Source organism: Neocloeon triangulifer, unplaced genomic scaffold (assembly GCF_031216515.1).
Source record: "Neocloeon triangulifer isolate White Clay Creek 2 clone unplaced genomic scaffold, ASM3121651v1 ptg000012l, whole genome shotgun sequence".
NCBI classification, from domain to species: domain Eukaryota; kingdom Metazoa; phylum Arthropoda; class Insecta; order Ephemeroptera; family Baetidae; genus Neocloeon; species Neocloeon triangulifer.
This window is the reverse complement of record NW_026775554.1, coordinates 7913715-7927664: the sequence shown is the minus strand read 5'-3', so window position 1 is coordinate 7927664 and position 13950 is coordinate 7913715. Positions and strand designations below refer to the sequence as shown.

General features: G+C 36.2%; 1 protein-coding gene across 1 annotated transcript; it reads left to right on the top strand.

Moving 5' to 3' along the window:
- The first annotated feature begins 220 nt into the window (after positions 1 to 220).
- LOC132198124 (ATP-binding cassette sub-family G member 1-like) lies at positions 221 to 11469 on the top strand. Its single transcript, XM_059621928.1, has 10 exons — positions 221 to 430; positions 3516 to 3633; positions 4333 to 4531; positions 6301 to 6446; positions 6749 to 6987; positions 7203 to 7471; positions 7961 to 8129; positions 8184 to 8284; positions 8676 to 8831; positions 9520 to 11469. The coding sequence occupies exons 1-10, from the start codon at positions 286 to 288 to the stop codon at positions 9859 to 9861; spliced, it is 1884 nt and encodes a 627-aa protein (XP_059477911.1). The 5' UTR covers positions 221 to 285; the 3' UTR covers positions 9862 to 11469.
- Positions 11470 to 13950: the final 2481 nt, after the last annotated feature.

The window sequence follows — 13950 nt, the reverse complement described above, 5'->3', positions numbered from 1 at the left end:
ACTTTTGATTGAAGTTTTCTGTTTGAAAGAGGAGTCTAATTATAACATGTGAACCAAACGGTGCAGCCAGCGGGCGATAAACTCAGGCTGAAACTTCCGCTGTGTGCGCGGCTGTGGGAGGAATAGGCTGCTGGGAGCTGCTGCTGCTGCTCACATAGTGGTGCCCATTGTGCGCGGCGGTCGACGCGTGCGCCCTCCGACCCGCGTGCACCACCGTCGTTCGCTGTCAAAAAGAGAGCGCACAGTAGTTCCGATGTGGAGCTCGCGAAAGTAAGCGACGCCGTCATGCCGAAGGGAGGTTCGGAGGCCGCGGGTCCTCCGCCCCCGGACAGAGCCCTCCTCTCCTACCTGCCCAAGAGACAGTCGCTCGACATCACCTTCAGGAACGTCCAATACAAGGCCCTCGCTCTCAGCCTCAACAAAAGACCAGGTTTGTTTACGTCCCGGCAGGAGAGGGTGCAGATGCATGACGGGCTCGAGATATCGCAGATGCTGTTACATCACCCCTATTGCTCACTCATTTGCCGTAGAGTAAAAGCCCGGGTCGTTGGTATGCGGTTTTAAAAAAAAAATGTTTTTTGCGTGAAAAAATTTTATTCGGCAAGGAATTTTTTTTTAAAAAATGTGTATTTAATTTGCGATTGAAGAAAAATATTTTTAGAGCTTAAAAAATTATTAATTTTAAGATAAACTTTCTTTATTTAACTTCAATTATTTAATTTACCTAATGATTATTTTAATATTTAATTTAATTTTTTTCCTGTAAATTTACCATCTTGGTTTTGTGTTATTCTCATTTTATTTGTTCGAGCAGTAAAAAATTTAAATTATGTAGCTCTCACCTTTTGGTTTGAAATTGAAAACGTGCCTTTTGACGGATTACGACGCCACTGCCTGCTCTTTTGCTTTATTTTTGTTACCAACTCCGTGTCAACAGAGGAGCTAAAGGATTTGCTCTAGTTTGCAAAAACCAAGCATATCACTTTTGCTAGGCTTTTTATTGCAGTTTTTGCACGGACTATTTATATACGTCTCACTTATCGTTATTTCTCTCGTCACATCTTGATTATGTCCAGTATTTTTTTTCAACTTCCATAATAATTTGGAATCGATCCAAAAAGTGACACCGTGTGCGAGAAATGGCAGATAAAATTTATTTCTGGATAGAATGGGAAAAATGGGGTGTGATAAATGGGTTTCCAGCGCGATATAACTTGCGTGGTTGGTTTATTAATAACATTGAGGAAATGTGGAAATAACCTACACATGAACTTTATGTGCTCTTTTTGGAACTTTGAATTATTCAGAGCTGTTCAGAGCAAAATTTTACTCTCCCTAGATACGCAAAACAAACAAAGTACCAATTAAAATTGTTGGGTATGCAACTTGCGTGTCAGTAATATTAAAAAATGCATTTTCCTTCTGATTTATATCATCTGCTTGTAAACATAATATGCGGCTAATGATAGTTTGAAAAATATTAAATTTATTTACATAAAAAAATAGCTGAATACTGTTGCGGGATTTGATCGAATTTTGTGTCTTTTACTTCCGTCGCCACATAGAATTCCCCTCAATGCGTATTGGTTTTTCCGTCAAATTTGAGTTGCGAGTCGATCGATGTAGTTTTGTTGAGGCGCGTGTTGAAAAAGATTACGGGTCAATCCGATCCTTGAACCAGAAGCTCGTTGATCTAATTGATTCCGTCCACCAAATCCCGCGCGACTTAAATACAAAGTGACGCAAAAGAACGCAGCTGCACAATTGTAATGAAGCCAAGCCGAGAAGAAGTCAAAGCCCGCATTGGAAAGTCATTTTATATACGCAGAAATTTTCACTTCTGCGCAACTTTGTCGCCTCGAGATGACCGAAAACGCACTTGCTATTGAAAATTGGCACCGTTTTTTAGCAATTAGAGAAAAAGTAAAAGTGGTAAAGTGTTGAGTAATTATTGCTGTAGGTTCAATCTTCTTTTTTACTTGGAAATACTTTTAATTGGATATAAAATTTATTCAAGAAACTCTAAGTAAAAATTAAAAAATTTTCTCATCAATATAATATGGAAAAGAACTGTTGAAAATATAAAATTGGAATTTATTATAAACGAATGCGCGATAAAATAATATATAGTTTAAATTGACTAATTGACAATCGGAAAGTGGGGGCAATCGCTTGAAAAACGCCCTTGATCATTTCCTGTGGCTGCGATGGGTCGGTGCGTTTATTTATTTAAAAGCGAGCAGACGGGTCGCAATTGGAGCTCCGCTGTGTGTTTTAATTGTATTCCTTATCGGCCATTGTCTCTGCGATGGGAACACAACAAGTGCAACATTAACTCATGCACGCAGCCCTCTTTTCCCATCCACAGCAATTTGGAAATTGGGGCAGATTTTATTCCAACGTGGATAGTTTGCTTCAATTTTAATTGGGAGAGAAGAGAGGTCAATGATTTTTTTCTCCGATTGCGGCATCTCTATTTACAGAGCGCTCACATGCGATGAGGGTGTTTGAAAAAGATATTATTGTGCACCATCAGCCGAGCACATGAATCAGCCAGCAATAGGCAACAACTTTTTCGCGTCACGCAAAAATATCCCATGACATTTTGTCACGTCACTTCTTGCATATTAATTTACCCTGCTTGCGTTTGAGAAACTAATGCCCTTTGTCAATCGCTTAAGCGCCCACCCATTGTTGCATAATTATCCTTCTAGGAAAACCTACCGGGTCTGATATAAAAAATTGAATCTCCTTTCCAAAATTCATTGAAGTTCTATAAACTTTGATAAAAAAAAGTAAGTTGTTTAAATAAATATATTGAATTAATGTAATAAATCATTTTTTCATTTTAAAAATTATATAACAAATTGGAAAAAAAATCTGCAAATTTTAATTTATAGTTTATAAAAAAATGAAAAAGTAATACGAATCGTAGACTTATCCCCTTTTCCGAGGATAGAGGCCTCCATTGATTTCCTATAATCGCAACCTTACAACTTTTAGCCGCCTGTCCAGTTAGCACTTTCCAACAAGGGACAGCGACCTAATTAAGTTAAGGAGCCTAAATGGATTGGAATGGTGTCGCCCACGCGTGTGTGTGCCAAAAACATCAGTCAATAACTTTTATTTGTTCCATCTCGGGGAGACAGTTAATCCATTTGCCGGCTGTGTGTGTCTATCAATCAGCACGCGTGCAGAATGCAAAGTGAAGAGCAATAGAGAAGCGCACAAATAAAAAAAAAATGATAAAATGACTAAGAGACACGCGGTCGTGAATAACAATCGCGGATCTCCGGAAGCTTGGTGTTGATCACAGCCTGCATTTCGCTGACTCACACGATTTGCAAGTCACGCAAGTCAAAATTTGCGGGCAGAGCGAAATGACCAATTTGGGAACGAAATTAAAACGCGCGTGGGAAGTTCTCAGCAATTACAGGACAATTGCGTATTTTTTTTTAACATCACTTTTTACTTTGTCCAAATTACCAAAAAAAGGACTGCAATTTGTGTTTCAGCAATGAAGCAAATTTTGTTTGGCGTGTCCGGCGAATTTCACTCTGGCCAACTAACAGCGATTCTGGGACCCTCGGGAGCTGGCAAAAGTACGCTGCTCAATATTTTGGCTGGATACGTGTAAGTTTTACGAGCTTTGTGTATCTTACAATTAATGTGGCTATTTGACAGTGTCCTGAGCAAAACCAGACACGCAAAAATTATTTTGATTATGATTCCTGATTTTGAGATTTACATCTCTTTGGGATTAATTTTTAGTATTTTTTTAAATTTAATTTTGCATCATCGCTGATTTTAAGGGCATCAAAGTTTGGTCTGAAGATCAAAAATTGAAAAACAGGCTTCTTTTTTTTTATTTTGCTTGTTGTTTTTTACTTCACAAATTTCAATTCACATTCACACAATGAATATTAACTGATTAAAACTCTTACATCTGCTTTTTTGACCAACTGTTTTAAATGCTTATTGAAAGCGATGTTAGAAATTGTTGTGAATGAAAGTATTTAAAATAAAAAAGATTCAATCCATAAAAAAATGAAAATGTGGATTTTTGAAAAACTTAGGATCAAAAATTATGTGTTGGAAAAACTTAATATTTTCATAAATAAAACAATTATTCACATTTGTTCAACTTTGTTGACCAGAATCATTTTGAATATTTTGCTTGCCACGTTTTTCTCACTCAGGGCACCGCCAAAAAAAACATCTAGGCCAACATTGAATATAATTTTATTTTTGTTCTTTTGTATTATTTTTTCCCGGAACTTTTTTATGTAGAATATAGGAACCTCATAAAACATATTTGACCTGTATTTCCAGGACACGGAACGTGACCGGAACCATCGAAGTGAATGGCGAGCCGAGGGACTTGAACAAATTCGGTCGCCAAGCGTGCTACATCATGCAGGAAAACGAGCTGCGGCCGCTGCTGACCGCCAGGGAGGCCATGACCTACGCGGCCAAACTCAAACTCGGGGGTGGTTCGCACGCGCCCAGCAATAAAGCCATCAGTTTGCAGGTCAGTGCAACATAAAACAGTTTCAATTTTTCCCTTTTTTCAAAAAGCACGCAATTTTTGCTGTTATCAAAAAAGGAAAAAGAGGGTCATACGTGATAGCTTTTTTCTGAGAAATTATTTAACAAACAAGGAAGTTTGTGGAGCGCGATTTTTATTTAAGAAGCCGTTTTTTATTACTGTTCTTGTTTAAAGCCGCAGGAAATGGATTCCGATTAGTGAAAAATCTCAAATTTATAAAACTTAATTTTACGATACAAAAAAGCAGCTTCTTGCTGTGAAAGTCCATCTTACTTTGGAGCTTGATCTATTTTATTTTTTCCTACTGAGGTCACTCATCTCTTTGTCTGTCTTGAGATTAAAAATTTATAACAAATAAACTCTGCCAACATTGGGAAAGGCCTTGCAGCGCCTTTGCACTTTAAAGTATTGAATTAATATTGTAGGAACCAAACTGGAAAATAATATACGTCACTCATTGTTTCTACGCCAGTAAGATGTAAAATCGGTAAAATCAATGCATTGTCAATAGAATGAAGTATTGTGAAATTTTTATCCAAGAACGATGAAATATTTATCATAAAAACTAGCTGTTTATTTAATAAATTAACAGACACAATAAATGAAATATTTTAGTGTGCTCAATCAAACTTTAAAATATTTCTGTTTGCGAAAAGCTTCTAATATATTTTTGTATTTCAAAATCACCATAATTTTTTTCCCTTATTCTAATTTTCGCATCTCATTTGTTCATCTTGCACCGAGCTCTTCCAAAATAATAAGTCAACGTCCGTTTTACGCCGACTCTGATGTATACAAAGTGAGAAGATGAACGCAAAAACACACAAACATTTCAAGTGCACAGAGAGTACAGGTTTATAAATCTGCACTCACGAAATGCAAATTTGGCGGCGCTCCAAGTAGAGATCGTAGAGTGCTAAGGGATGCCTTGGCGTCTCAATTGTGCGTAAAATAAAAGCGCAGCCTCAAAGTTGTTGACCCGTCGCGCTGCACGTCCTTGACCCTGCGGTTGGCTAACGCACCGTCAGGACAAAGGGTCTCGTTTTTCCATCTCGGGCGCGCGGCCAGATCGATACATTTGTCCTCGAGTGTGTGTGCATCTGGAGCTGGCGAGTGCAAATCGATTCCGGGCCTCATCTCTGCCGCAGCACCCCGCGCCGCTCGCTACCCGTCGGCGGACGTCACAGGTGGCCCTGAGGCTGCTTTTCGGTCCAGCAGGAAATTAGAACTCCAGATGCAGATTTGATGGCCAAAGCAAACTTGCTTCTTAAGTCGTGCGCCAAATGCTTTTAGAGTGATTGTTTGCTTTCGCCCGCCGCCGCCGCCTTATTTTATATGCCATCCGATTTTTCCCCAGGGGGTTGCACGTTACGCTGATGTAATTAATGATTTAGTCAGGAATAATAAATGAGCAGAGTGATATAAATAGAACTGATTGTGAGTGCAAGACCTAAAAATGCTTATGAGAGTTTTAAGCCAAGTTAAATTAACCGTAAATTCAGGTTGTTTAATAGGTTGGAGCAGATTTTGATTTAGGCTGCTGAAATTTTTGTCTGCTAAAGACAATCTATAGTCTCATTTTTTCTAACATTGTTTTTCTCTAAAATTCAAATTTCAAATTAACTAGGTACTCAAATTTTCATTTTTAATTTTTTTTATTACAACCAATTTCTATCCAGTTGATCAAATACACTCTCGTTTAAAACTTTTTCATTATTTTTTTAATAACCAACATGTTATTGTTTTTGCAGATTGGCGAAATTTTTGAGACTTTGGGTCTCACCGAGCACCAAAACACGAGAGCCGGCCTCTTGTCTGGCGGACAGAGAAGGAGACTGAGTATCGCCCTAGAACTTCTGAACAACCCCCCAATTATGTTCCTCGACGAGCCTACTACGTGAGTACACACAAAAAGAACTCATCCCGCTCTTCACTCTTCGGCAAATGTTTACCTCTTTTTATTGCGACTCTTTTACGTCTCAAGATTCTTGAACACAGACACACGTAGGCCAAGCAAGCGTTTTAAAATTTAAGCATCAAGTAATATTATTGATGTATCGATGGTAATTTTTTTTACCTTTAAATACACAGTTTTTAATAAACATTAAAAATTAAAAAAAAATAACAGTTGAAAACTTAAAAATCATTGAAACGTTATTATAAAAAAAATTAATTGGAGATACATATTTATTTTTTCAGGGGTTTGGACAGCGCCTCTTGTGCCCAATGCATAGAGTTGCTGCGCTACCTGGCCAGGGGTGGGCGAACCATCATCATCACGATTCACCAACCCAGCGCCAGAATATTTGAGAGGTTCGACTCTCTGTACGCTGTGGCTAACGGAAGATGCATCTACAAAGGCAGCCCTCAGGCATTGCTGCCGTTTCTGGCTTCGAAGGGGCTTGAGTGTCCAGCCTACCACAACCCAGCTGATTTTTGTAAGAATTACATTTTCTTTAAATATAAATGCTAATCATTGGGAGGAAAATATAGAATTTCATTAAAAATTAAATTAATATAGTATAAAGTTCTGATATATTTTGCAAATTTCTAGAGAAAAGACTTTTTGAGTAGCATAATATTTGATTTATAATATAAAAATGAACTAAATTAAATTTAAACTAAACAAAATTGATATAATTTATTTTTCCAGTGTTAGAAGTAGCATGTGGAGAACATGGACATCATGGACTGGCCGACGAAATAGACCGCCTGGGCACTCCAGTCGTGGCCGTCCCAGAGACCTCCTCCGGTTCCTCGCGCCCTTTCGAAGATTCTCCTGCCAAACTGGACAACATCCAGATCATCAGCAACCTGCCAAAGATCACCTTCGAGGAGCGCGGCAGCGGCAAACAGAGTTCCCTGTTCAAGCAGTTTTTGCTGCTCTACGTGCGCAATGTGCACATCCTCTCTAGAGACTGCGTGAGTGTCTATTTTTGATGATAAACTTTCTGCCCCAGGAGAAGATATTGATTTTAATGTCATCTCGCGCTTAGCAGCTCTTTCAAAGTTTGGCTATTTTGGTGCTCAAACTTCTAGAACAATTCTCGCAGAGGGCGTTAAACTTTTGCGCAAACATTTTCCATCAAAATCTGAATACAAGGACGCATTATCAGTCTCTGCTTTGATAAATTACTGTCTTGAAGTCAATAATTCCCAATATTACATAAAATAATTATATTTCAAAAGGTAATGTTGGACAATTTTTTTTAACTATTTTTGCTTATTTCCTTGTAAGAATCAAAGAGTTATTTATTTTTTAAATTATATATTAAGAAACTTCGAGCCTGAATAGTTTAGTTTAAATATTTCTTGAAATGGAAATTCCAATAGAAAATGAATTAAATCAATTTTAAATTTAAATTAGAATATTTCCTTTTTCCTTAAAGGTAGAGCTAATTTTTTTTTCAGAAACCAATGGCAGTGCGGTTGTTCTGCCATTTAGGAATCGCCTGGCTGTTTGGTTACTTGTATAGAGGCGTAGGCAACGATGCGGACAAGGTTTTGGCCAACTGGGTTTACATCTACGGCACTTGTCTCTTTGTAATGTACACTGGAAAAATGGCCGTCACTTTGCAATGTGAGTTTTCCTCTTGTTCTTTGATGACTTATTTATAAACTCTATTGTTTGTAGTTCCTTTGGAAATCAGCAACCTAACGAGAGAGCATTTTAACAAGTGGTACTCCCTTGGGCCGTACCTACTGTCTATTTTCTGCATAGAAATTCCATTCCAGGTGAGTTAAACTCATAAAATGCTCCTCAAATAGAGACTAATTTATGTTCAACCTTTTAAATTGTTATTATATTCTATCTATTCTATCATAAAAAAGGTATCTTTGATTTACTTATTACTTTTTGTAAAAAAGAAATATCTGATTGAAGAGATTAATTGAAACATCTCGCTAAAATGTGTCAATATTTAAAGATATTTTATAAAAAAAAGTTTCCAATAAATTTTGTATAGTTTACAAAAATAAAATAGGTACAAGATTTATTCCAGTAAATAATTATTTTGCGCCTGAAGGGTAGGCACGGCAGTACACAGACGTTTAGCAGGTTGCATACCTCTCAGCTTTAAATCTCGCTTTCTCCAGCAAACTTCACAGTTGCTTCTTTGATTTCCAGATTGCTTGCGCTTTGGGTTACTTGAGCATAAGCTACCACATGACTGGCCAACCAATGGAGGTGTCCCGACTGGTTCCTTTCTTTGTCCTCTGCGTGCTCACGTCCTTCACTGCCCAGGCGTTCGGCTTCTTCATAGGAGCAACTCTTCCTGTCACGGTCAGTTTCAATAATAAGTTTTGCTTTTCACTCTTATTTGCACAGCCCCAATTTTAGTGCAAAATCAATGGCGCTTGACGCAATCGGAGTTATATCCGAACTATTCCGGTGCTATTTTGGTCCGCGTAAAATATTTAACGAGCATTGACGGCAAGTGCGCCATCAATGGCAAAGGTCGATTGATGGGCCGTAACACCTGAACGCGGCTTTGTCTTTTATTATTAAAAGAGAGACCATTCATTCCCAATCCGGCCGCCATTCATCAGAATTATGACAAAATGTGTATTTATACACAAAAGTACTAAAAGTTATGTTGCAAAAAAAGCTTAAGTAGTAAAATAATGTAAAAAAGCTAACCGTTTATATTAAAACGAAATACTGAATTGAAAATAAATCTAGGAATGATTGATCTCTAATTTAAATCTATTTAAGAATTCAATAAAATTCAGTATTCAATTTACTAAATATTTTGTATTGAATTCTTTGGTGTGCAAACTCAATCTAACAATGATTATATTAATTTAAAATATTGAATCTGTTTACTCTAAAACTTCAATAAAAAAGAAAACAGTAACAAAATTAGAAAAAAAATTATTGGGGGAACATCTTTAATTTTATTTGTTCACTTTTTCAAGCTCAATTTTGTGTGTGTAATATTAAAAACCGCTCAAAAATTTATTTGTTGCAGATCGCAGTGTTCATTGGGCCGTCGATAGGCGTGCTGCTGTCCATCTTTGGCTTCTGCATAATTTGGCGCGACACGCCGTGGATGTTCCGGTGGCTGTACAACATCTCATACTTCCGGGCCGCGTTCGTCTCGGCCGTTTACACTCTGTACGGCAACAACCGCGGCACGCTGCCCTGCAAAGAGATGTACTGCCACTTCACCTACGCACGCAAGTTCCTCGCAGAGATGGACGTCCCGCCGGACACTGACGTGGTCTTCAACTGCCTCTTCGTCGCCTCCACCGGCGTCGTCATGTATGTCGCCACCTACGCCGCTCTCTGGATCAAACTCCACGTCAGGTAGTTCGTTTTCTCAAATGTACATTTTCATCTCAAATAGCCACGAATCTTATTTTTGTCTAAAAAATCCAATCCAAAGTTGTTGTGTGATTTTTACTCATGTCCAATTCTCTCTGTATATCCCCGATTTTTTGATAGATCTGGAAATTTCGGGACTTTATTAGTTGTAGGAAAGACCTTTAATTTTACTGAAAATTTAAATACACATTGATTAAGAGCTGCAATCCTGGGATATGAAGTTAGCCTCTAACTAAGTAATGAATAATTATTTTGAAATTTCCAGATCTCTATCATGAATATAGGGCAACGTTTACAGGGAGAATCAGACTCATAGCCAAAGAAACTTTGCAAATTTTTGTTTTAAACTTAGCACTTTTTATGTAAGAAATCAAGAGAGAATTTTTTACATAATCTCAAAGTTCTTTTTAAGTAAATATTTTGTAATTATTTATTACATGCTGGTTTTGTATACTTCTCTTATCCAACTTTGTGCGCCACGAGCGAAAAATCATAAAAAATTAAAACAATGTTCCCTCTATATTGATGTAAATAGTTATGGAGGTAAACGATGTCTTCTATAATATGAAATTGATCGAATGACTTGAGCGTTCTCTCAAAGTATGACTGACAAAACACCATGGATTACCTTTAATGTAATATTATATTTCTACATGTAATTAAAACATTACAATGCCCCATTTTTGCAGGTTTACATTTGAATTCATTCAAAAAAATTCAGCAACTTTCTAAAAAATAAAAAATAACTAATTTTTAAAGTTTTCTATATTAACTACCCCTCAACAGTGAAAATAATAATTTTCTCTCAAAATTAAGCAGCACCTATATTGTTAAAGGCACTCTGACTTGGAACATATTAATAATTGTGAATTAAATACCTGAGAAGAAAATAAATTATATTTGATCGATTAAAATTTGATAGACTGAAAATCACTCCTGTAGTTGAATATCGGCAAAGATGGTTTTGAAAATCAAAGAGAATAATGTGAGAATTACAAATTGCTATAGCTGATACAATCCAAACCTCATGAATATTGCGACTTTGAAAATATATTTTTGTGAGTTGAAAAATTATGAAAGAGTGAATCACAATGGTGCGTGCATTTTAATAATCTCTTTGTGATCATTGTTAAAAATAATAATAATAGAGCACATCATTGTTGACTTAATAAAAAAGTGAATTTCTATGTAGTTTATTGTTTCAAATTAATATATTATCATTTTTCAGTTATTCATTCACTGTTATACAGTCTACAAAAATCAAATTGTTGTTGATACCAAAGATTTAGTTGTTTGTACCCTTAGTGTATATTATTTAAAAGTGAATAATCACTTTGTTAATTAAACTTTATTTTTGTAATAAAAATTGTAATCTCATAATTACACCGTGAATGTTGACTAACCAAACTGCAAAATACAAATTGTATAAATTTCTAAATGAGTTTGTTGAAAAATTCACTATTTGCTGTGATAATGTCTGGATCACCTGTGCTTTTGGTGGCAAACATTAGTTTTCGAGTGGGGAAAAAAAAGGAAAAACACCCTGCAAGAATTTTTGATCTTTGAAGGTGTAAGTAATAAAGGTTCAAATTAAGCGGATGTATTTCATTTTAGCATAAAAGTAAACCAATGGCCAATTTATTTACAATAAAATAAGCATACATTTTTATAGAACAAGAAAATAAAAGGTAATAATTAACCAAATTGACAAAGGTGAACAAACCAATGCAACCAATGCAAAAAATTCAATAATCTAAATAAATGTAAATAAAAAATTCGATTTAATTTCAAATCTTTATCTCTAATATTTGCATATAATAATTTCTAATTTCCCTTTCTTTTAAAAACATGGTATATTTATAAAAATTTTATTTTATTCCTCCCTTGGACTGCTCAAGAAAAAATAAATAAAAGCGAACACTGGTGATGTTTATTTCCTCAAAGAACACGCGCTTCATATTGTTCAGAGCGAAATAGAAACGGAGAGAGAAGCGCTGGTGCGGCCTCGAGAAAGCGGGGAGCGAGAGTGGCCGCCCGATAATCGCGAGCCCAGATGAGTCTGTGTGTGAAAAGTGGTGCGCGGGTGGCATTGAAAGTGAATCTGTGACCTAGATGCGAGACCGACGACCCCATTTCGCCGCCACTGCCCTCACTCCCGCCGCGTTTCACCTTGACGGCGATCGGGGAACCACTCTCGCTTTCGCTTCCGCACACCTCCAACGCCTTTCGCACGCCCGCTTTCCCTCTCCATACGATTTTTTGTCTTTTCGTCCGCAGCAGTTCACTGAACCAGCAGTCCATCACTTTTTACATTTCAAAGTCGCACCAAAACGGAAAAGAAAATTTACATTTTTAAATAAAACAAAATAATTTGATTTAATTTTATCGGCTAATTAAAATTTGACCCTCTATCTTATTTAAAAAACAATTTTTGAGGGAAATTTATGAATTTCAATTTTTATTATTAAATTTGTCCACGATATTTGTAAAATATATATAGAAGAATGATTGAACTTTTGCCATGCATTCTGCCACTGTTGAAGCTTATTTTTATTTTACAAAAATTAGAATTTATGGGAAGTTTTGACTTGAATAACTAATTTATGCTCTTTGAAATTTGAATGGAAATTTCTCTAACAAATGTAACTAAAATTATTTTTATCTTGTAATTTTTTTTTTAATTTATTAATTTTTTTTGTATTGAATCACATGTCAGATTCATGCAGCACTATCATCTAACGAAAGATGCTGCAGGTGTGGCAAGTTAATTTTTTTGCAGCCTGCCGATAATGTAAGCAAAATAAACGCTGCAATCGCAGCAGGTGACAATTCTCTCTTGGATCAGATAAGGGATGAGGCGTCTTGAAAAATGGCCGTCAGAACAGGTGTGCAAATAAAGGGATAATGCAAAGAGGCATCAAAGTGATTTTTCATTTCGAGTGGCAAGCCTTATCGGCAAGACGATAAAGTGACGCGCTGATTCAGATTAACTCGCATTTAAAATGTTATAAAAAATAGATCGAACAAAATCAAATTTTTGGGTACAGAGCAAAGTTTATTTCTCTAAAATCTTCTTAAGTTATATTTTCAAAAGGTGCTTTAGACATAAATGTATAAAATTCATAGATAATACACACAATAAATTAATTTTTTTAGTAAACATTCAAAAATTAAAATGAAATTAATAACCATAAAGAAACATAAAAATAAATTAGCATTTTAAAATTAAATAAATATTTTTCTATAACAAAATGTAAGAATAATTTTCTTTGTTATATTTTTTTAATGAAAAACCAGATTTGGAATCTTTTTAAACGTATTTTACATTATCAATTAATCAAAAATAGAAGCCTAATCCCGTGGCACACACGTTAAAATTTAGTGTTTTTTCTTTCCTCTCAAGAATTCCACGAGAGGCACAACAAAAGACAAGGCCGACCGATTAGATTAATGCAGCAGTCTGGAGACAAAGATCACATCAAATCAGCGCGGCCGAGTGTGTGAGAGAGAAGAAGTGGCCGTTTGGCATTTCTCCGACCCGTCGGGCGCGCCGGGGTCAATCAAAATCGAGCCGGCAGACTGCAGCGAAAATTGAGGCCAATTGGCAAAATCGAATAAATAAAAATCAGGTGACGAATCAAAGGTCAAGTAAAGGGTCAGCGCTCAAAGTGTCCTCGATTGTGGGAATTCTGAAAAATTAAAAATGATCGTTTTTATCGTCAGGGTGCTTTACATGAAATGCACAATTGAAATAAAATGTGTCTTGATCGTGTGGTCATGGGAGCGGGTCAAAGGTTAGTCGGGGCGGACTTTGAGTTTATTGGTGCAGTGACGTACACCAGCAAAAGCAATTTTTCTGAAACACACGTGCTAGATGTCAGTAATAAACGTCGCAAGAAATGTCACAAAAAATGGATTCAAAGGAGAAAATAATTTTATCAGAATTTTATAATAAAATCATACAACATCAAAACGTAACTGTTGTTCAAAATTTATATCAAAAATTGAATTTTAAAGCAACCAAAAATAATTATTGGCGGAGGCAATGAACGATTAATTACTCAAAAAAGTCCCA